Raw genomic sequence first — 24702 nt, forward strand, 5'->3', positions numbered from 1 at the left:
TAAATATGATGGGAGTCATAGAAAAGTTCATTTAAAAATTTTTTTGTTTGTTTTTTATTTTTGTAGATACAGGGTCTTGCAGTGCTACCCAGGCTGGTCTCAAACTTATGGCCTCAAGTGATGCTCCCACCTCAGCCTCCCAGAACATTGGGATTTCAGGCATAAGCCACTGTACCCAGCTGAAAAATTCCTTTTTGAACAAAATTATTCCATTATCAACAAATATTTGAATGGTACATGGTAAGCAGAGACCTTTTTCATATGGTGAGGCAGAAGACAATCTTTACCCTGAAATAGCTTATAAATATCATTTTTGGCCATAAAGACATAGATAAAAAGAACCGTAGTATGACATATATCCAAAAGGTCAGATGTAATTAGCTGGGATATAATACTCAGTATTATACACATTAAGTACTTTGGAGGCTGAGAAGAGAAGGAACTAATAGAAATTGGGTTGGTTTGTGCTTCCTAGAATATTTTCTTGCAGATGAGCCAGGGGAGGAGACCGATTCTACTAGAGTAGAAATAGTGACAGAGAACCTGGGTGAAAAAGAGGAATACTTGTATTCATTGAGTCCAGAAAAGAGCAGGGTGAAAACAGAAATGTTGAAGTGGAGAAGAGGAAAATCTTGAGTTTCAATCTTCGTAGAAAAATAGAGCAAGGCACCACAAAAGTAAGAATGTGGAGAAAGGTACCAGAGATTTGAGGTGAAGCAGCAGCCAGGCATGGTGGCGTGTACCTGTAATTCCAGCACTTTGGGAGACGAGGCAGGCAGATCGCTTGAGCTCAGGAGTTTAAGACCAGCCTGGGCAACCTAGCGAAACCCTGTCTCTACAGAAAATACAAAAATTAGCTGGGTATGATGGCATGCGCCTGTAGTCCCAGCTGCTTGGGAAGATGAGGCACAAGAATCACTTGAACCTGGGAGGCAGAGGTTGCAGTGGGCCAAGATCACGCCACTGCACTCCAGCGTGACAGAGCCAGACCCTGTCTCAAAAAAAAAAAAAAAAAAAAAGAAAAGAAACTTTGGCATGGTTGCCATGGGGTTGAGGGTGATTAGAAGTGATAGGAGTGAGTTACTGTTTGGGAGCAGGAAAGGGTAACCTGTAGAGGTGGGCATAAAATTGTGAAACTGATCACCTTATTTTGAGACTGTTTCTGGTTATGCTCAATAACTCGTTATACAGAAGTAGAGAAAATGAGTGCTTAGTTTCAATAAAGTTTTATACATTACTAAAAATCAGGTAGTGTTATACAGTTATTTGAAAAAAACATTTGCTTAGCATCATTTTATGCCAGCCACTGGACTAACCTCTAGAGAGATAAAAGTAAGACATTTAGCTTCAAGAATGTGATATTGTTTGTTTGAAATAACAGCTTAGAAATTATTAAAAACAAACCTGAAACTACTTATTGTTAATAATCAATTTAAATTCTGAATGTGAAACATTACTCCCAGAATCGTACATTGATTGGAGCAGTCAGTGAAATTAAAAATAGTAGTTATTTGAGTATGATCCTGTCTTTCAAACTGAAGCTGTTATATTTCTTTCTATTGGGCTGCTTTTTAGTGTTTAGTTATAGCCAAGATTATGCCGTGAGGAAGAGAAGAATGTGTTAGTAACTCATCTTCCAGTGCCTCCCAAGGAAATATCTCATGTAGAATTGTAAGGAATTGATTTTCAAATAGAACTAACACTCCTATGTAACTGGATTTACTCTTTTTCAGTTGGAGACATGTACTCACCATGTCATTTTTGTTCTCATCTTTAAAAGGGGCAAAGGGTGAAGGAATTTAAAGAAAAGCAAAAGCCTATGTTATCTCAAAAAGTAAAAAATTCCCATGTTAGGGCCTGTGCGTAGTTCATAATGTAGGTAAAATTTTTAATTTCACTGAATGCTTAGTAATGATGAGTATCAGAAAAACAATACTATTCAGTTTTATTGTGGTAAAAACACATAACATAAAATTTACCACGTTAACTTTTTTTTTTTTTTTGAGACGGAGGCTCACTCTCTTGCTCAGGCTAGAGTGCAGTGGTGTGATTTTAGCTCACTGTACCTCTGCCTCCTGGGTTCAAACAATTCTCCTGCCTCAGCCTCCAGAGTAGCTGGGTCTACAGGCACCTGCCACCATGCTCTGCTAATTTTTGTATTTTTGGTAAAGACAGGGTTTCACCATAATGGCCAGGCTGGTCTTGAACTCCTGACCTTGTGATCTGCCTGCCTCAGCCTCCCAAAGTGCTGGGATTACAGGCATGAGCCAATGCACCCGGCCATCCATTTTTAAGTGTTAGTAGTGTTAGTTAGATTCACATAATTGTGAAAGCCATCTCTAGAGCTTTTTCATCTTGCAATTCTTAAACTCTATATCCATTAAAAAGTAACTTCCCTTTTTCCGCTAACCTCAGTTCCTGGTAACTGCCATTTTATTTTCAGTTTCTAGAAATTTGACCACTTTAGATACTCCATATAAGTGGAATCATATAGTATTTATCTTTTAGTGACTAGCTTATTTCAGTTAGTATACTGTCTTCAGGGTTCATCCATGTTGTAGTATGCGACAGAATTTCCTTCCTTTTTAAGGTGGAATAATATTCCATTGCATGTGTAGCATTTTGCTTATCTATTCATCAACAGACCTTTGGGTTGCTTCCACCTCTTAGCTATTATAATAGTGCTGCTGTGAACATGGGTGTGCAAATATCTCTTCAAGACCTTACTGTTGAATATTTTTAAGGAAAAGTAAGAGAAAATAATCATTTGTTTTGAATTATCAGAAGGTCACTTAGGGGAGGTTGGGGTTCAATGGAAACATTTTGGTAGAAATTTTGAAGGTATTTTGGAACATTGCAAAAACCTTTAGTATTTGAGACACCATTCCTTCTAGTGTTAACCTCACTTAAAATATAGACAGATTTACTTTTTCTTGGTTTGGCTTAAGACTAGTATTTTTAATTTATGAGCCATTTTTTGAGGTGAAGACACGTTTTCTGGGTTCAATGGGCAAGAGTTATAAGTGTAGAAGGATGGAAAGAAGCTGAAACGCTTATGAACCTTTGGTAACCGTCCAGTATGTAACTGTCTCAGGTGCCCAGCCTGAACTTCTTGCCTGTTCATGGCCACACCAAACATTGATACTGATAAAGCTGTGTGGTAACAGCTGCAACACTGATGTTTGTGGTTTTCTTCACTAATAAACATCACCTCCTAGACCTTGAAATTCAAAGTGTTTATGGCCAGTCATCATTTTACTTAATTAAGCATTATGCTACCTTTCAGGAGAATTTTCTTAGTTTGTTTTGACATTTTAAAATAGTGGCTACAAAATGAAAAATTCTTTCTGGTGTAAGTTTTACCATTTAGTCTTTAGTACTAATCCAGTCATTTTGTTAGCTAGTACTTGCACGATTCCATTGGGTTTTTCCAACATGGCCCAAATGATCATTACTTTTTGCCCCAATATCTACCATTCCAGAGGTTTTAAAATTTCTTATATACATATACAATAGTTGTCTGATGAAACACCATGCATTCCCTTAGATATACACATTCAGAAATAAATGATCTCTCTGCGCCAGAATCCAGTTTCAAATTCATGCTCTATCAGTATGGAGATTCTCTGTATTGTAATGTGTGACTCATTCTTATGTCCCTTCTGAAGCTTTTTAAAATTCTTTAATTTTTTTCATTAAAATTACATGTGATGAGAGATAAGTTAATTTCAATTTCAGGATCTTTGTTATATTCTGTCAATATTTGGAGTGTTCTGGAAGCATGATAATTGTCCCTTATTCTTGTCTTAAAGTCTAAACCTCAGACACAAATCCAGGCCAGGTGTTAATTGACTGAAACCAGATAGCATACTCAGAGAAATTAGGTTTGAAATTATCTTGTCCTTCACATTAATTTTTAAAAATTACTGAGAAGGAGGCAATTTATTTTTGATGATGTTTTACTATCTCCAAATAATTAGTTTTAGCTAAGGCTATAATAAATTGACTGGAAAACATACTACATTTGGAGAGAAAAAAAACTATTGTGTAATACCCAGATCACTAATCTGTTTTTTTCAGCAGTTTCTAAGTCATCTAGTTAGAACTTACTACCTGCTGCAAGTTTAGACCTAAATAACCTTATCCTTTGAAGACTGTTGAAGTTGCTTCAGAATCTTTATAACTCTTTGCAAAATATTCCTACCATGGAATAACTGGGTGCATCCATAGGCTGTTTAATTAATACCGGGTAACACTGCATTCTTCTTTAAAGGAAACTGTAATACTTAAATTCATTAATTCAATTGCACAGTTTATTGTTGATTAAATTATTAGAAGCTAAATTAGCTTTTAATTGCATTTTGGGTTTTGGGGTACATGTGAAGAACATGCAAGATTGTTGCATAGGTACACACCTGGCAGTGCAATGTGCTGCTGTCCTCCCCATCACCTATATCTGCCATTTCTCCCCATGCTATCTCTCCCCAACTCCCCACCCCCCACTGTCCCTCTCCTGTTTCCCCCCTACAGACCCCAGTGTGTGATGCTCCCCTCCCTGTGTCCACGTGTTCTCATTCTTCAACACCCACCTATGAGTGAGAATATGCGGTGTTTGCTTTTCTGTTCTTGTGTCAGTTTGCTGAGAATGATGGTCTCCAGGTTCATCCATATCCCTACAAAGGACACGAACTCATCGTTTTTGATGGCTGCATGATATTCCATGGTGTATATGTGCCACATTTTCCCTGTCCAGTCTATCATCGATGGGCATTTGGGTTGTTTCTAGGTCTTTGCTATCGTAAACAGTGCTGCAGTGAGCATTCGTGTGCATGTGTCCTTATAGTAGAACGATTTATAATCCTTTGGATATATATATATCTATATATACCGAGTAATGGGATTGTTTGGTCAAATGGAATTTCTATTCCTAGGTCCTTGAGGAATCGTGACACTGTCTTCCACAATGGTTGAACTAATTTACACTCCCACCAATAGTGTAAAAGTGTTCCTGTTTCTCCACATCCTCTCCAGCATCTGTTGTCTCCAGATTTTGTAGTGATTGCCATTCTAACTGGCATGAGGTGGTATCTCAATGTAGTTTTGATTTGCATTTCTCTAATGACCAGTGATGATGAGCATTTTTTCATATGTTTGTTGGCCTCATGTATGTCTTCTTTAATAAAGTGTCTGTTCATGTCCTTTGCCCACTTTTAAATGGGCTTGTTTGTTTTTTTCTTGTAAATATGTTTTAGTTGTTTGTAGTTTCCAGATATCACCCCTTTGTCCGATGGGTAGACTGCAAAAATTTTTTCCCATTCTGTTGGTTGCCAATTCACTCTAATGACTGTTTCTTTTGCTGTGCAGAAGCTGTCAACTTTGATTATGTTCCATTTGTCTATTTTGGCTTTTGTTGCCAATGCTTTGGTGTTTTGGCCATGAAGTTCTTGCCTATGCCTATGTCCTGAAAGATTTTGCCTAAGTTTTCTTCTAGGGTTTTTATGGTGTTAGCTCTTAGGTTTAAGTCTTTAATCCATCTGGAGTTAATTTTAGTGTAAGGTGTCAGGAAGGGGTCCAGTTTCTGCTTTCTGCACATGGCTAGCCAATTTTCCCAACACGAATTATTAAACAGGGAATCCTTTCCCCATTGCTTGTTTTTGTCAGGTTTGTCAAAGATCGGATGGTTGTAGCTATCTTGTGTTGCCTCTGAGGCCTCTGTTCTGTTCCATTGGTCCATATCTCTGTTACGGTACCAGTACTATGCTGTTTTGATTACTGTAGCCTTGTAGTATAGTTTGAAGTCCGGTAGTGTGATGCCTCCCACTTTGTTCTTTTTGCTTAGAATTGACTTGGCTATGTGGGCTCTCTGTTGGTTCCATATGAAGTTTAAGGTGTTTTTTTTCCAGTTCTGTGAAGAAGGTCATTGGTAGCTTGATGGGGATAGCATTGAATCTGTAAATGACTTTAGGCAGTATGGCCATTTTCATGATACTGATTCTTCCTAACCATGAACATGGAATGTTTCTCCATCTGTTTGTGTCCTCTCTAATTTCGTTGAGCAGTGGTTTGTAGTTCTCCTTGAAGAGGTCCTTTATGTTCCTTGTTAGTTGTATTCCCAGGCATTTTATTCTCTTTGTAGCAATTGTGAATGGCAGTTCATTCTTGATTTGGCTCTCTTTAAGTCTGTTATTGGTGTATAGGAATGCTTGTGATTTTTGCACATTGATTTTGTATCCTGGGACTTTGCTGAAGTTGCTTATCAGTTTCAGGAGATTTTGGGCTGAAACAATGGGGTCTTCTAGATATACAATCATGTCATCTGCAAATAGAGATAATTTGACTTCCTCCTTTCCTATTTGAATACCCTTCATTTCTTTTTCTTGCCTGATGGCTCTGGCTAGAACTTCCAGTCCTATATTGAATAGGAGTGGTGAGAGAGGGCATCCTTGTCTCGTGCCAGATTTCAAAGGAAATGCTTCCTGTTTTTGCCTATTCAGTATGATCTTGGCTGTTGGTTTGTCATAAATAGCTTTTATTATTTTGTGATACATTCTGTCAATACCTAATTTATTGAGGGCTTTTAGTATAAAGGGCTGTTGAATTTTGTCAAAGGCCTTCTCTGTATCAATTGAGCTAATCATGTGGTTTTTGTCTTTGGTTTTGTTTATGTGGTGAATTACATTTATAGACTTGCGTATGTTGAACCAGCCTTGCATCCCCGGGATAAATCCTACTTGATCATGATAAGCTTTTTGATGTGCTGTTGCAATTGGTTTGCCAGTATTTTATTGAAGATTTTTGCATCTGTGTTCATTATGGATATTGGTTTTCTTTTCTTGTTGAGCCTCTGCCGGGTTTTGGTATCAGGATGATGTTGGTCTCTTAAAATGATTTGGGAAGGATTCCCTCTTTTTGGATTGTTTGGAATAGTTTCAGAAGGAATGGTACCAGCTCCTCTTTGTATGTCTGGTAGAATTCAGCTGTGAACCCATCTGGACCCGGCTTTTTTTTTTTTTTTTTTTTGGGTGGTAGGCTCTTAATTGCTGCCTTAACTTCAGACCTTGTTATTGGTCTATTCAGGGTTTCGACTTCTTCCTGGTTTAGGCTTGGGAGGAGGTAAGTGTCCAGGAATTTACCCATTTCTTCCAGGTTTACTAGTTTATGTGCATAGAGTTGTTTGTTATAATCTCTGATGATGGTTTGAAGTTCTGTGGAATCTGTGGTGATATCCCCTTTATCGTTTTTTAGTGCATCTATTTGGTTATTCCCTCTTTTCATTTTTATTAATCTGGCTAGTGGTCTATTTTGTTGATCTTTTCAAAAAACCAGCTCCTGGATTTGTTGATTTTATGAAGGGTTTTTTGTGTCTCTCTCTCCTTCAGTTCTGCTCTGATCTTAGTTATTTCTTGTCTTCTGCTAGGTTTTGAATTTTTTTGATCTTGCTCCTCTAGCTCTTTCAATTTTGACAACAGGGTGTCAATTTTAGATCTCTCCTTGCTTCACATGTGGGCACTTATTGCTATATATTTTCCTCTAAAGACTGCTTTAAATGTGTCCCAGAGATTCTAGTATATTGTGTCTTCGTTCTCGTTGGTTTCAAAGAACATCTTTATTTCTGCCTTCATTTCATTGTTTATCCAGTCAACAGTCAAGAGCCAGTTGTTCAGTTTCCATGAAGCTGTGCGGTTCTGAGTTAGTTTCTGAGTTGTAACTTGATTGCACTGTGGTCTGTGATACTGTTTGTTATGATTTCTGTTCTTTTGCATTTGCTGAGGAGTGATTTGCTTCCAATCACGTGGTCAATTTTAGAGTAGATATGATGTGGTGCTGAGAAGAATGTATATTCTGTGGATTTGGGGTGGAGAGTTCTGTAAATGTCTATTAGGTTTGCTTGGTCAAGGTCTGACTTCAAGTCCTGGTATCCTTGTTAATTTTCTGTCTCATTGTTCTGTTTAATATTGACAATAGGGTGTTAAACTCTCCCACTATTATTGTGTGGGAGTCTAAGTCTCTTTGTAAGTCATTAAGAACTTGCCTTATGTATCTGGGTGCTCCTGTATTGGGTACGTATATATTTAGGATCATTAGCTCTTCTTGTTGCACTGATCCTTTTACCATTATGTAATGTCCTCCTTTGACTCTTTTGATCTTTCTTGGTTTAAAGTCTATTTTATCAGACGAGAATTGCAACTCCTGCTTTTTTTTGCTCTCCATTTGCTTGGTAAATCTTCCTGCATCCCTTTATTTTGAGACTTTTTGTATCCTTGCATGTGAGATGGGTTTCCTGGATACAGCACACTGATGGGTTTGGGTTTTTATCCAATTTGCCAGTCTGTATCTTTTGATTGGGGCATTTAGTCCATTTACATTTAGGGTTAATATTGTTATTTGTGAATTTGATCCTGCCATTTTGATGCTAGCTGGCTGTTTTGCTTGTTAGTTGATGCAGATTTTTGATTGTGTTGATGCTCTTTACCTTTTGGTATGTTTTTGGAGTGGCTGGTACTAGTTGTTCCTTTCTATGTTTAGTGCCTCTTTCAGGAGCTCTTGTAAAGCAGGCCTGGTGATGATGAAATCAGTGAGTACTTGCTTGTTTATAAAGGATTTTATTTTTCCTTCACTTATGAAGTTTCATTTGGCTGGATATGAGATTCTGGGTTGAAAGTTCTTTTCTTTATGGATGTTGAATATTGGCTCCCACTCTCTTCTGGCTTGTAGGGTTTCTGCTGAAAGATCTGCTGTGAGTCTGATGGGCTTCCCTTTGTGGGTAACCCGACCTTTCTCTCTGGCTGCCCTTAGCATTTTCTTCTTCATTTCAACCCTGGTGAACCTGACGATTATGTGTCTTGGGGTTGCTCGTCTTGAGGAATAACTTTGTGGTGTTTTCTGTATTTCCTGGACTTAAATATTGGCCTGCCTTGCTAGGTTGGGGAAGTTTTCCTGGATAATATCCTGAAGAGTATTTTCCAGCTTGGATTCATTCTCTCTGTCACATTCAGGTACACCTATCAAAGGTAGATTAGGTCTTTTCACATAGTCCCCCATTTGTTGGAGACTTTGTTCATTTCTTTTTACCCTTTTTTCTCTAATCTTGCCTTCTCGTTTTATTTTATTGAGTTGATCTTCGACCTCTGATATCCTTTGTTCTGCTTGGTCAATTTGGCTGTTGAAACTTGTGCATGCTTCACGAAGTTCTCGTGTTGTGTTTTTCAGCTCCATCAATTCACTTATATTCCTCTCTATGTTGTCCATTCTTGTTAGTATTTTGTGAAATCTTTTTTCAAGGCTCTTAGTTTCTTTGCACTGGGTTATAATATGTTCTTTTAGCTCATGGAAGTTTCTTATTACCCACCTTCTGAAGCCTGATTCTGTCATTTCATCACACTCATTATCCATCCAGCCTTGTTCTTTTGCTGGTGAGGTGTTGTGATCCCTTGTAGGAGGAGAGGTGTTTTGGTTTTGGGTGTTTTCATCCTGTTTCTGCTGGTTTCTTCCCATCTTTGTGGATTTATCCACCTGTTGTCTTTGTAGTTGCTGACTTTCAGATTGCATCTCTGGGTGAACTTCCAGTTTGTGGATGATGAATTTATTTCTGTTTCTTAGTTTTCCTTCTACCAGTCTGGCCCCTCTGCTGTAGGACTGCTGAGGTCCACTCCAGGCCCTGCTTGCCTAGGGATCACCTGCAGCAGCTACAGAAAAATAAGGGTTGCTACCAGTTTCTTCTTCTGCTATCTTTGTCCCAGAAGGATACCCTCCAAATGTCAGTCTGTTCTCTCCTTTATGAGGTGACTCTTTGGACATACGGGGGTCAGAGAGCTGCTTGAGGAGACAGCCTGTCCTTTATTGGCACTCAAATGCTGAGCTGTGAGCTCTGTTGTTCATTCAGAGTTGCTGGGCAGTTATGTTTAGGTCTGGTGCAGCAGAACTCCTAACCACCCCCATTTTTTTTTATCCCATGTGCTCTGTTCCAGGGAGTTAGGGCTTTATTTATGAGTTTCCATTGTGCCGCTGCCTTTTTTTTTCAGGGCTGCCCTGCCCAGCGAGGAGGCAGCCTAGTCACTGTCTGCAGAGGCTTTGCTGAGCTGCTGTGGGCTCCGCCCAGCTGCCCTGTGAACTTCCCTGCAGTCCTGTTTATATGGGGTAGTTAGAACTGCCTTGGCAATGGGGCCCGCCTCTGTAATGGCAGACTCTCTCTGTAATGGCAGGCTGCCTCGGCAACGGTGGGTTGCCTCGGCAACAGCTGGCTGCCTCAGTGATGGCGGACTACCTCCATAGTGGTGGAGTGTCTTGGTAATGGCAGACGCCCCTCCCCACAGAGCTGGACTGTCCCAGGTTCAGCTGTGTTTGCTGTGAAACTCTCAACCCAGAGCGTTTTCAATTGCTTTTTGTTGTTGTTGTGGTGGTGGTGGTGGTGGTGGTGGTGGTAGGTCCAGCCGAGACTGACCACCTGACTCCCTGACTCAGAGTCTGTTTTTTTTTTTCTTTTTTTAATTTGAACGGTCGACTCTCTCCCAGGTGTTGCAGTCGCCTGTTGAAAAGGCACCACGATCTGTGTGATTTCCCATGCGGTGACTCACTGCAGCAGCTGAAACAGTGGCACTGAGATTCCTGGCGGTTTTTTTGCCGAGGAATCTCCTGGCCTGGCTCCCTGTTTCAGTTCCTTTTTAAATCAGATGAATGGGTGATCTGCCTTTCCGGGTCGCCAATAGCCAGCTAAAAGGGCACCCGGACCAGTGTATTTTGTATGGAGAACCCCCGCGCCAGGGCGCCGGCAAAGCAGTCGTGCCGGCAAAAATAGCCGGGCTGGCCAAAACAGCCCCGTTGGTGACTCGTGGGGCTCCTGTGCCGGGGAATCTCCTGGTCTATGGGCAATAAAAACCCGTCTGGAAATGTGGCGTCCAGTCACCCTCTGCGCTTTCACTGGGAGCTGCAATCCTGAGCTGTTCCTAGTCGGCCATCTTGGGTCCTCTCCCTATAAATAGCTTTTATTATTTTGAGATACGTTCCATCAATACCTAGTTTATTGAGGTTTTTAAGCATAAAGGGCTGATGAATTTTGTCAAAGGCCTTCTCTGCATCCAATTAATAACAGTCTTGACTAGAAGGGATTTTTTATTGTGAAAGTTCTGGAGGTAGTAGTTGGTTCAGTAGCGCAAAGAAGAACATATTTGCATTCTTTTAGTTAAGGTTTGTGATTTCCTGGACCTTTCTTTTGTCTCTGAAGTTGGCTAACCATTATGTCTGCTTTCCAGGTGGTATATGGAAAAGGATGAGGGCAAAAAGGCTGACTCACAACTTCTGTATGTGTACACACACACACACACACACACACACACACACAGAAATTATATATATATATATTCCATAAATATCTATTGATCTGACTACTCCTATCTGCAAAGAGGACTGAGAAATAAAATTTTTCAGCCACCCCTGTTGCCCAAAGTTCTTTTAGCAAGGAAGAAGAGAATGAATATTGAGTAAGTAGAAGTTAAAGAAAAAATTATTCAGTGATACTTGGTAAGGCATGGTAAGGAAGACTATTCAGAACCATCATGATGTAAGGACTACTGTAACGGGGTCTCGAAGTTGGGGAGAGAGATTGGGCTCAACTCCAAAGACAGCATGGGCAAGTGAGAATTTACAGCCAAGGAACAGTCAGTGGGTGGGAAATTACTAAGAGGAGATATCAGCGGTAAGGGGAAATCTGGCTAAACCAACCTAACAGGATTCTTGCTCAAGACAGGCCAAGGTGATCAGATATCACCTGGAAGTTGGTTGAGGATGAAGAACCTGATCAAATATCAGGGATGGGGCAATTCTTCCTAAACTGACTTAGCAGGGTTCTTTCCTAAAACTAGGTTTTTCAAGGAAGTGCGTCGATGGACCTAGCAGAACATATAAAGCCTGACCACAGTTTGGCCAAGCAAAGAGTCTTTGTCACAGGCAGCTAGCACTCTCTGCCATGTGTACATATGCACACACACTCATGCACTCCTCAAAACATTCCTCTCTCCCCAAAGCACATGTGAATATTATCTATGAATTGATTTTGAGCTTTCCTGTGTATCCTTTCAGGTTGTATTCTTTCTCCTGAATTTTTAGCCCTAGTTAAGTCTTACAGTCAGTTCTCTAGAAATAGAATTGTGCAGTGGAAAGATCACTGGACTTGGACTGAGGGGACCTGATATTATCTAGTTTTAATTCCTCTGACATCTAAGCTTCCATTTATTCCTTTGGTTAATAGAAATGAATTACGGTCTCTGCTTGTATTTTACAAGCTTCTTATAAGATCAGATGAACACTTAATGTATGTGAAAGTGCCTTGTAAACAGTGAAGCATTCAATAGTTAAATGTATATTATTGTTTGATGCCTGTGTTCAAAATCAGGCTGCTCATCTTCCCAACACCATGAGCTATGCTCCTCACTTTTCTCTTATGGCAGGTCACCAAGTCTAGACACCCCAATCTTTTGGCTACATCTGACTCCCACCCCACATCTCCGGTTGTAATAGTCTTTGATATTATTCTCTTAGTATTTTTTCATCTTTACCATCTCTGACTACTCACTGCCACTCCTGTTGTTCAGGCCTGTATCATACTTATTGCTTGGCTATTATAGTAGCTCTCTGAGTCAACTTCAGGTCCAACTCTCCCTTCCCATGTCACATCTCTACATATTTCTAGACAGCCCTCATTTGTAGTGGATATAGCATACTAGCATACTATGGGATTGCCTTGTCATAATTTAATAAATATTTTTCTGCTTTAGGGCATTAGGTTGTTTACGTTTTTTGTTGTTATAATGTGGTAGTAGACATTTGTGTGTGTGTGTATGCAATGCTATATGTAGCTTATGATTCATTATTTGTTATGGTAAATTCCTATAACATGAGTTACTGGGATAATGGACAGTTCTTTCATTTTCCCAGTTGTTTCCCAAAGGATGATTCCAATTTATATGCCATGAACAACAGAATATTATTTATCATGAATATGTTATAGCTTTTCATAGTGTAGGGATCAAAATATGCCAGCTCCAAATATGCCACTTTGGCATATTGATTATTTTGGGTAAAAGGCATTGAAAAGTCTGGGCGCGATGGCTCACGCCTATAATCCCAGCACTTTGGGAGGCCGAGGCGGGTGGATCATGAGGTCAAGAGATAGAGACCATCCTGGTCAACATGGTGAAACCCCGTCTCTAGTAAAAATACAAAAAAAAAAAAATTAGCTGGGCATGGTGGCACATGCCTGTAGTCCCAGCTACTCAAGAGGCTGAGGCAGGAGAATTGCTTGAACCCAGGAGGTGGAGATTCCGGTGAGCCAAGATCGCGCCATTGCACTCCAGCCTGGGTAACAAGAGTGAAACTCCGTCTCAAAAAAAAAAAGCATTGAAAAGGCTAGGCGTGGTGTCTCATGCCTGTAATCCCAGCACTTTGGGAGGCTGGCATCACAAGGTCAAGTGATCGAGACCATCCTGGCCAACATGGTAAAACCCCATCTCTACTAAAAATAGAAAAATTAGCTGATTGTGGTGGCATGTGCCTCAGCTACTCAGGAGGCTGAGGCAGGAGAATCGCTTGAACCTGGGAGGTGGAAGTTGCAGTGAGCTGAGATTGTGCCACTGCGCTCCAGCCTGGCAACAGAGCGAGATTCTGTTTCAAAAAAAAGGCATTGAAAAACAGCAGATGCAAGAAGGTCATTTTGAGCTTCCTTTTTCTTCCCAAAAGCAGTAGGTAAAACTTCCATGTGAAATTTGCCCTCCCTGTACCATGAAAAAGGAAAACATTCTTATAACCAAAGATGGGTAAGTAATAAAGGCTGAGAGAAACCTGTACAAACAAACCTTGTTTAACCCTTATCTTTCCAGTCACTTTTCCACAATTAATTGCACCCTCGCAACTTCTTTGTCTTGTCACATTTTCAAAATTTAATACTCTTTGTCCAACCTACTATATAAATGTTAAGCTCTAACTGCTGCTTTCAGTGATCATTTTTTTTTTTTTGTGAGGGCTCCCATGTACATGTAAAAATTACTGAATAATATTTGTATGCTTTTCTCTAGTTAATCTGTTTTATGTCTGTCTCAGCTAGAGGCTTTAAGAGGGTGGAGAAGAAATGTGACCTTCCCTATAAGTACTCTACAGTGAAACTTTAAAAACACACAATAAAAAAATGTGGCTGTTCATTTTCATGCATGCAGAATCCAGGCACACCCAGTCCAGGAAGATTTGGTGCACTGCAATATATGTAACCTTGTACTTAGATTTCTAGGCCGGTATGGAATGGATGAAGACCTTGAATGTAAAGTTATTTTACATGTCCAAAGTGAAAAACACTACAAAAAGCAGCTATTTCAGAGAAAAACAGAAAATTGTATTCTGGGTCACGTAACGTTATCCTTTACAAGGCTCTTTACCACGTTAAGGTCACCTAAAGATAAACCAGGGGCTGCTTTTCAGTGAGACCAAGGTTGCCTTCTCTTCCTCACTCCACACATTCCCTGACTCTTCTCCCTTCCCCTCTAAGCATCCACACTGACTTCCTCACTTAGGATGATGACTGTGTAGAAGGTAACAGATTGTTCTCAAATGTCAGCTGCCAAGGGCTTAGAGCCTGCTGACTTTCACTGAGGGCTTAAGAAGGGATTCCAAGTTTTTGTTCTTGTCTGAGAAAGGAGGCTAAACTGATTTAAGTTTTCAGTTTCTTTAAAAACAAGTCTTACATTTAGACAAACACAAATTACTCAAGTTCTTTGATGAATCCTTCCCTATCCCTCTTCCTTTTATCATAGAGAAGAAGGTTGAGTGAGAGAGGAATTTGGATTATGAATTTTTCTTAATTTTTTGAATTAAGTGTAATTATAGATTAACTAAAATAGAGGGTCAGCTGATTGTTCTTGAGAATCATAAATATATGTTTTGAGGGTCAGAGAGTATAAAACATTTTATAAACCTCCCAAAAAGCTTGTCATCTTAAGATGTCTTTAAAAGAGAAACTAGTTTGTTCTTCAATTCAAAAAATACTTATCTTTACTATCCTATCCAAGATTAATATTTTATTACTCTGTGAATTTATTTGAATAGTAAGTTACATTGTTGGTTTGTACAGATCTTCTGTACTGTTTGTAGATGCAGTTGAGACCAAGGATTAGTGTTGATTGCCATCTAAGTACATCTTTTATCCTTTTAAAATTGCAATAAAAATAATCTCTCCCCTCCCAGGTTGGCTGCTATATTGACTCAGTGGTCTTTCTGGCATTAACCTATGATATAACAAGTAGAATTGTTGCTGACTCCAGCAGCTCCAGTTGTTCTAGAGTAGTTCCCATCAGCATTTCTTATATAATCCTCTGCTCAGGAAATAGCATTTTCCAAAAAATCACATCTTTTAAAATTTAAAGATATAGCTGGAAAGGCTTTTTAATGCTAAAGTTTTATTTTTTGACATTGAATATTGTAAATATTTATCAACATTTAAACACTTAAAATGCAGTATGAGAAAAATCATTTTAAGAATTAGGTCTTTTTACCTGCACTCATGTTTATCACAGCATTATTCTCAATAGCAAATAAGTGAAATCTGCCTAGGTGCCCACTAATGGTTAATTGGATAAAGAAAATATGGTGTATATATATGCCATGAAATACTATGAAGCCATAAAAAAGAATGAAATTATTTTCCTTGCAGCAACATGGATGCAGATGGAAGCCATTATACTAAGTTAATTAATGCAGAAACAAAACCAAATACCACATGTTCTTACTTACAAGTAGGAGCTAAATATCAAATACAGACATAAAGATGTGAACAATAAACACTGGGGACTCCAAAAGAGGGGAGGGAGGGAGAGGAGCAAGGGTTGAAAAACCACCTGTTGGTACTATGCTCACTTTTGGGGTGATAGGTTCAGTAGAAACCCAATCCTTGGCATCACACAATATACCCATGTAACAAACCTGCACATGTACCCCTGGATAAGAAAGAAAGAAAGAGAGAGAGAGAAGAGAGAAAGAGAGGAAGGAAGGAAGGAAAGAAAGAAAGGGAGGAAGGAAGGAGAAAGAAAGAAGGAAAATAGGTCGTTTGAGGCTACGTGTATATAAACAGTGGTAAATGACGTTTACATCATTGTAATTGCAGAGAACAATTTGCCATGATAAAAACAGTATTAACTATTTTTTCTTCATATTGTATGAAACAACTTTATAGTTTTCTATCTATTGCTTTATTCATTTCTCCCTCCCTCCCTCCCTCCCTCCCTTCCTTCCTTCCTTCCTTCCTTCCTTCTTTCTTTCTTTTCTTTTCTTTCTTTTCTTTCTTTTTTGTCATGTTCCTTAACTCCATACAGTGACAGCAGAATGGCACAAGTCAGCTGTGCAGCAGAGAGCCAGGAATTCTTTTGCACTACAGCGTAACCAAGAATGGGGAATATTCCCATCCACAGGTTTAAATATAGTGTTGTCATTTCTCTTTCTAGGTGAACATGTCAAACCTTTTACACCAGAGAAAGCAAAAGAAATTATCATGTCTTTACAACAACCTGCCATCTTCTGTAACATGGTGTTTGATTGGCCAGCACGACACTGGAATGCTAAATACCTTTCTGAGGTCCTTCATGGCAAGCGGATACGATTCAGAATGGGGATGAAAAGCATCAGCACAGGTAGGACTATAGGTAGTCACCATCATAAGGTCTCTTCAGGAGCATCCCTACATTCTCAGCAGCAGCCCCCTTATCTCTAGAGAATCCTTTCTAATCCTTTTTTTGACCATTCACTGTATAGATAGGAAAATTTTATTGGGAGGCTTGGAAAAACAGTTTGGCTTAAGTGAACAATTTGGCTTAATTGTTTTTCATTTTGTTTGGTTTTAAGACAAAACAGCCTATAGTTTATAACCCTATACAAAATGTATTTTTTCATGTATCTTATATGTACATTGCTAGACATTATTGTGGTTCATTAAATGTTAGACACTTAATAAATAAATATTTGTTACTGTGCTCTTATTTATGTTCCTATTAGACCAATACTAATCTAAAAGTCCCATCTACTTTTTACTCATGTAGAATGTGTCCTTTTATTTATGGCTTCAGGCACTATTTATAGCTGTATAATTACTTGGTTGTAATATTATCCCTCTGCCTTGTTGACTGTCTGACTGGTTTTGCATTGCACAAACATGAAACATATGTAAAGTTTGCTCTTTTATTCTCTTAAGCAAATAGATTTTGTCTCTTCTTTTCTGAAGACATAATATGTTGATTTGTTTGCCCTATTGTCAGGTAAAGCAATTAACAGTAACTCTAAAATTTAGTTAATTTGCCACTAACTCTAAAACTACTGTTTCTAATCTAAGAGAGTCTATAATCATTTTCTTGTATTTAACTTGTATTTCAATATGGTTGTTTGGTAGTCTAGAATTTCAGTTTTTTCAGCATTGAGGTAAAGTGGCGTATTAATAGCTATTAATAGCTCAGGAAAACTAGAAAAGTCCCCAGCTTCCCTTCCTGCAGCTCCAAGTTGCCTTCTCTCATTTTGATCTTGTAGTATAGCTCACAGAATTATTTAGTTTCTGGTGTCTGGAACCCCTTTGTACTCCTGTGACAGATGTAGCATGTAGAATATACTTGGAACTCCTTGTCAGCTCATTGTAATCAGAGACCAAACTGTTTAAAATTCAATCTTAGACCAGCAGCAATAATGTAAAAATCAAATTGTTCCTTTTCCTTTTTTACTTTAGTCAAAGAAATCTGCCTCTCATTTAAGTGTCTGTTAGACACTAATTTGGAGAAAAATAGAAATCGTAATTTTTTCACATTCTGGTTAGACTCCAAATACAGTACTACTAATAGCTAACATTTATTTAAAGCTTTTGTTTCAGGCACTGTTGTGAATACTTTACACATACAATATTAGCTTTCTTAATCTTCCTGAAACCTTAGGACAGTGATGCTATTATCCTATCTTATAGATGAGACATAGTAATTTGACATTTTCAAGTTAACACTTAAGCACACAAGAAAGGAAAATAACTCTCTGAGGTTGTGAGAAACAACTCTGAGCTTTTAGTAAAGATAATGTTCTTTTTCATTAAATAAAATCCATATAACATAAAATTTAGCATTTCAGCCATTTAAAATTCATTGGTTGTTAGTATATTCACAATATTATACAACCATCACCACTATCTAATTCTAGAATATTATTATTATCCTATAAAGAAGCCCAGTACCCCATAAGCCATCATTTTCCATTCTGCCTTACCCCAGGCCCTGGCAATCACTGATTTACTTTCTGTCTCTATGAATTTGACTATTTAGGATATATCATATGGGTGGAATCATTCAGTATTGGCCCTTTTGTGCCTGGCTTCTTTCATTTAGTGTTTTCAAGGTTCATCCATGTTGTAATATGTATCAATACTTCTTTTTATTGCCAAATAATATTTTGTTGTACGAATATTTACATTTTATTTATCTTTTCATCAGTTGATGGACATTTGAGTTGCTCCATTTTTTGGCTATTACAAATAATGCTACTGTGAGCATTCATGTACAATTTTTTGTGTGGATATATATTTTCATTTCTCTTGGAGTAGAATTGCTGGGTCATACAGTAATTCTGTGTTTAACATTTTGAGAAACTGTTTTCCAAAGCAGCTGTACCATTTTATATTCTCACCTTTAATGTATGACAGTTCCAGTTTGTTCCACATCCTTGGCAACACTCCACTTAAAAAATTATACCTATTCTAGTGTATGGGAAGTATTATTATAGTTTTGATTTGTGTTTCCCTAATGACTAATAATGTTGAGCATCTTTTTATGTGTGTATTGGCTATTTGTATAGCTTCTTTGGAAAAATGCCTATTGGGATCCTTTGCTTTCTAATTGTTTTTGTCTTTTTATTATTGAGTTGTAAGAGTTCTTTATATATGCTAGATACTACCCTTATTAAGTATATGACTTGCAAATGTCCCACTACCCAAAGATAATCACTAGTTATATTTTGAGGTATGGCCATGTAGGCCGCCTTGTAATTTAAACATAAAGTTATATTAATTTTCACAACTTGCTTTTTCTTTCACATGAGCAGCTTCTCTTGAGATTGTGTGACTTTTCAATGGCCACCTAATATTTCATTGTCGCTAGTATCTTATTTTAAAATTTTTGATGATTTAGGTTGCTTACAAGTTTTAAATTTTAAAAAGACAGTAGTGAACATCTTTGCAAACAAATTTTGTCAGAGTTTCTGATTACTTCCTTAGGATTGATTCCTAGAAGGAGAGTTACTGGGTCAGAGGATATGGGCATTACCATCAGTAGCAGCACTACCTGTGAAACTCGTTACACTAGAACCTCTGAGTCATTTTGATTGCCTGTCTTCAGTGGTGTCTTATGACTCAGTGACTTACATCCTAAATATCTAGCATCTGCCTGCTTCTGTCTGTCTCCACAGCCATCCTCTAGTGGGCATTACCCTGATCGCTCTCTCTCACCTCTGTAGTTGCTTGGCCTCATCCTAGTCTCTCTGCACCCCTTGCCCTCCCTTCCCACACCATTTCTCATAGTGAAGCCAGAGACACCTTTTAGAAAAACAAATCTAATCTTATTTATCTGCTTAAAACCCTTAAATGGCTTTCCATTACCCTTAGGCTGAATACCATAATGTCTGTTGTGGTGGGGAAGGCCCAGCATAATTTCTGTCTCTGAGCTCAGGCCAGACAAGCGTTTTTCAGGTTCTGCATTTCCAGGGCTTTGTTTCTTCCTACTTCAGGGCCTTTGCATATGTATGTCATTCCCTGTGTCTAGCCTCTCTTTTCTCACTTCCCTTTCCCCCAGCTTTATCTAATTAATTCATCTCCTTCTGTCAGATCTTAGCTTAAATGTCATTTTTCCTGACCAGATCTATCCTTCTCCATACCCCAAGTCAGGTGTGACTCTTCAATTACCTCAGAATGCTTTGTATTTCTTAGTAACACTTAGCACAGTTGTAATCACATGGTTGTGTTATTACCTGTTTAAAGTCTCTTCCCCTCAAGAAGATCACTTCTTTGAGGGCAAGGGCCACATCTCATCATGGGCTGAGCACTTAATGGACATTCAGATATTTGTGAAGTGAAAGAATGAAAAGGCTTTGAAACATATGGCTAAGGGCTTTGCAGGAAGGTGGTTTCCATTTATATTCTTTTCAGAACATGTAAGGGTTCCTGTTTTGCTATTCCTTGGACAAAACTGAAACTTATCTTAAAAATCTTTGAAGCTGGGCATGGTGGCTCATGCCTGTAATCTCAGCAATTTGGGAGGCTGGGGCAGGAGAATTGCTTGAGCCCAGGAGCTCAAGACCAGCCTAGGCAACATAGCACAACCCTGTCTCTACAAAAAGTACAAACAAATAACCTGGGCATGGCAGTGTGTACCTCTTGTCCCAGCTACCTGGGAGGTTGAGATGGGAGGATCACCTGAGCCTGGGAGGTTGAGGCTGCAGTGAGCCATGATCATGCTGCTGAACTCAAGCCTGGGAGACAGAGCAAGGCCCTGTTATGTGAAAAATGTTATCTCATTACTTTAATTATCATTTATTTTGCTGGGCTCAGTGGCCCATGCCTGTAATCCTAGCACTTTGGGAGGCCAAAGCGGGAGGATTACCTGAGCTTAGGAGTTCAAGACCAGCCTGGGCACATTATGAAACTCCATCTCTACTAAAAATACAAAAAATTCACTGGGCATGGTGGTGCACGCCTGTAATCCCAGCTACTTGGGAGTCATGAGAATCACTTGACCCCGGAGGCGGAGGTTGCAGGGAGCCAAGATTGTGTCACTGCACTCCAGCTTGGGCCACAGAATGAGACTCTGTCTCAAAAAAACAAAACAAACCAAAAAAACACACTACATTTATTTGATTGCTGGTGATGTTGAATATATGTTCATGTTTATTAGTAATTTGTATTTTTTCCTGATAATTGTTCTTTGACTATTTCCTTATTAGGATTTTAGGCTTTAAAAAATTTTTTGAATTCTTTATATATTATGAAGATTGTGACATGGCACTGTGACTCACACCCATAATCTCAGCACTGTAGGAGGCCTAGACAGAAGGATCACTTGAGGCTGAGAGTTCCAGAACAGCCTGGGTAACATAGCAAGACCCTGTCTCTACAAAAAAAAAAAAACAAAAAACCTTAAAATTAGCCAGGTGTGATGGTGCACACATGTAGTCTTAGCTACTCAGGAAGCTGAGGCAGGAGGATTGCTTAAGCCCAGCAGTTCAAGGCTCTGACCACACTACTGCCCTCCAGCCTGGGTGACAGAGTTTTCATATAGGTCTGTAGATTCCTTAAAATATTGTAAATTTGGTATAGCTGTTATGAAGGAAATATTTTTGCCTATTACAGTTTTCTAACTGGTTGTGATTGATCATAGATAAAAGCCATTTGTTTCTGTATGTTTTTATTGTGTGCACCCACTTATTAGCCTAGGTAGTTCTTTGTTGTTTTGGTGGGTTTTCTAGTTAGACAGGCATATGATTTTAAAAGTAAGGATAACTTTGTTTCCTCTCTGTTGAGTATATTTCTTATTTCCATTTTAGGTCTTGGTTGGAGTTTATCTAGAATACTTGAAATAGAAGTGTTAATAATTGGCATTTTTGAATATTGTGTGTTCCTTAGTTTATTTTAGGAAACAGATAGAGAACATCACATAGCATTTTGGATCAGATTTGTTTGCCAAGATATGTGCTCAGTGGTAGTGTTGTATCTCAGTTGGCAGTAAATTTGGCAAGCAGTTGTAGAAATAACCCTAAACATCTGAAAGTAGGGGGGATAGTGTGATCAAAAGACACGTCTAGAGCTCAGGCACCATGTATTATTTCTTATTTGTAAAATGATGAAAGTTTAACAAAATGGAAAAATAGTTGTTATCTTGTTGTGTAAAAACTATTTTAGACCCCTTTTATAATAATTAAAAGCAAGCTTAGTTTGTACACTGCTGCCAAATCCTGACCTGGGTTGAGCTTCTTACCTAACACTTTACAGTAAGTAGGATGAAAATTATAGTTGCCTAGACTACTTCAACATTAAATGAAAGAATAGTCATGGTAAAATTAGAAAGGAATAATTTTATTGCATAAGGGAAACTAAGAAAAACAACTATACTGCCCAGAAAGAAATTGCCATTATAACAAAATCAGAACAGTACCTTTAGGATGCTACTACGAGGAAAGAGTGAAAAAATTCTATTTTGATATCATTATGGAAATGAAAAGATCTGTCATTTCCATTCATTCCATTCATGGTAATTTTCCCCTGATAGTAGCAGTTCTCATATGTAATTTTTATATTTTTAGATTAACATTTTTTAAGTACAGAGCTTACTGTAAAAGAAATTGAAGCCTTCTAATGAGGCCAGGTTCAAGGGCTGCAAATCAGGCTTGCCTAAGATAACTGGCCTCAACAGAAAAGTCCTGCTCAGTCCACCCTAGGGGTAAGTAGCTCATTTAATGGCTTTAGTATTCAGTTGGATTGAATTCTAGGAAGTGAAAACTCCTAAGACAGTATAATGTGTTTAGGCTTATGGTGGAGTTACTTAAATCATTTAGAAATAACTCCTATTTCCCAGAGTCATGCAGCTTTCTTGCCACATGCACTTTGTTTGTCAAAATTAAACTTTATATACTACTGTGCTGTGATGGTACATTTTTGATGATATTGGTCATTTTTTGTTTGGTTTTTGGATTTTGTTTGTTTGTTTGTTTTGAGACAGCATCTCACTGTGTTACCCAGGCTGGAGTGTGGTGGCACAATCTCTACTCACCGCAGCTTCAACCTCCAGGGCTTAAGTGATCCTCCTGCCTCACCCTCCCAAGTAGCTGGAACTACAGGCACATGCTACCACACCCAGCTAATTTTTTTGTATTTTTTGTATAGACAACGTTTCGCCATGTTGTTCAGGATGATCTCAAACTCTTGGGGCTCAAGCAGTCCTCCCACCTCAGCCTTGCAAAGTGCTGGGATTACAGGCATGAGCCACTGCGCCAGCCTTAATTAGTCTTAAAAGTTAACTTTTTGGTTGAAATTATTTTTATTTTTAAAAAAACAACAATAATTAGGAAATGTGTTCATTATACATTTAAAGTTGCATTCTCTTACATTGCAGTTCCTCAATTTGAAACTACATGTAGTTATGTAGAAGCTACTCTTGAAGAGTTTCTGACATGGAACTGTGACCAGTCTAGTATCTCTGGACCATTTAGAGATTATGATCATTCCAAGTTCTGGGCTTATGCTGACTATAAATATTTTGTCAGTCTATTTGAAGATAAGACAGATATTTTCCAGGTAAGTCAATACCTTTTTTAAAATCTTGGTAGGAATTTGTTTTTGAGAAAAGATCACAAATCAGAATCTCCCTGGCGCCTTCTCTGCCTTTTTCTCTCATAAGTAGTCACCATGAGTCTTGAGTATTTTACCCACTCAAACCAAAAGATTTGCTCAAGAGAAGTGTACCATTTGGCTCACACAGATGAGCACGCTTCCTTGTTTTCCTACACGCAAACTTCCTACACACCCTCCTTTGCTTTTAAACAGTACTTGAGTCAGTTTGGAGTATATTAGAAGCATAGATTGTGTATAAATCTTCATTGCCTCCTGACCACCATATAAGTTCTTATCCTACCTCAGTGAGGCAGTTGAAAGCATAAAGCTGATTCTGTGAAGAAGCATTCCTTGGGCTGTGCGTGACGAGGCTGCTGCTGCAATTTCTATCTGCTCTGGAGGTTTAGGACAACTGTTTTCTCTGGCAGTTTGTGGCCTGACCCAGAGAACACTTGGCTCCCACTATTTGGTGGTAGAGCCCTGTAGAAGTGTGGGAGTGACTTGCAGAAGTAAGATTATGGAAGTTCTTTGCTGTATGTTGACATAACTGACAACAGAGTTTCCAGACTACTATATCCTCTTTTCTTTTAAGTGTTTTCTACCTTAAACTGGCAGTTTATTTTGTGAGATAATTTTCAAACTCTCTGCTCCTGTTTCCATGTGTGTCTTAGGTGTGGGGCAGGAATGGGAGCCATCCGGGAAGCTGTTTGGAGGACTCTGCCTTGCCCCTACTCAGGCCAAGGCTCCAGAGTCTTTCTTCCTGCCCCTCCTTTGTGGACAGAAGTATTTCACCCCTTCCCTTCTCTGCCATCACCCACTCTCTGGACTTCCCTTTCATGTAGGCTAATAGTTCTTTGGCTCCTGAGTAATTTTCCATTCAGTGTATATTTTTGCTTTTCATGTTGAGCCTAGATGTAAATGCTGATGTTAACATAGTTATTATAATAGATCCTCTCATCTCAGCCTCCCAAGTTGCTGGAAGTATAGGAACGTGCCACTGCCCCTGGCTTAATTTTGCTTTGTTATTAAAAAAAGGAAAAATATGTCACCTTGCCCCATAGTCGTTTTTTTTTTTGTTGTTGTTGTTGTTGTTGTTTTGAGATGGAGTCTCACTCTGTCACCCAGGCTGGAATGCAGTGGTGCAATTTTTGAATCACTGCAACCTCTGCCTCCCAGGTTTAAGCAATTCTCCTGCCACAGCCACCACCCACCGCCTGACCCCACCTGCCTTTATGCCCAGTTGATTTTTGTATTTTTTTGTAGAGACAGAGTTTCACCATGTTGGCCAATCTGGTCTCGAACTCCCAACCTCAAGTGATCCACCTGCC

At 38.8% G+C, this 24702-nt stretch overlaps 1 protein-coding gene, 1 long non-coding RNA gene and 1 other non-coding gene across 7 annotated transcripts in view; 1 reads left to right on the forward strand and 2 right to left on the reverse strand.

Moving 5' to 3' along the window:
• The window catches only part of HSPBAP1 (HSPB1 associated protein 1), a 57780-nt gene that overhangs the window by 2927 nt on the left and 30151 nt on the right, over positions 1–24702 (forward strand). For 2 of the 5 annotated variants that reach the window (XM_032267740.1, XM_032267739.1), the window contains 2 exons: positions 16479–16676; positions 23157–23338. In XM_032267740.1, the coding sequence (XP_032123631.1) occupies positions 16479–16676; positions 23157–23338 (380 nt within the window). Of the gene's footprint in view, positions 1–13786; positions 13809–16478; positions 16677–23156; positions 23339–24702 lie in introns of those variants that run through there. The other 3 variants (XM_032267742.1, XM_032267737.1, XM_032267738.1) reach the window with 2 other exon arrangements.
• Positions 16327–16461, reverse strand: LOC116542686. Its single transcript, XR_004265322.1, has one exon. It is a non-coding gene; the product is annotated as a small nucleolar RNA SNORA46 (small nucleolar RNA).
• Positions 23358–24464, reverse strand: LOC116542677. The gene is made up of 2 exons (XR_004265317.1): positions 23470–24464; positions 23358–23409 (listed from the first exon to the last, which is right to left on the reverse strand). It is a non-coding gene; the product is annotated as an uncharacterized LOC116542677 (long non-coding RNA).

Source organism: Sapajus apella, unplaced genomic scaffold (assembly GCF_009761245.1).
Source record: "Sapajus apella isolate SASKATOON/1434 unplaced genomic scaffold, GSC_monkey_1.0 scaffold171, whole genome shotgun sequence".
Classification (NCBI taxonomy): Eukaryota; Metazoa; Chordata; class Mammalia; order Primates; family Cebidae; genus Sapajus; species Sapajus apella.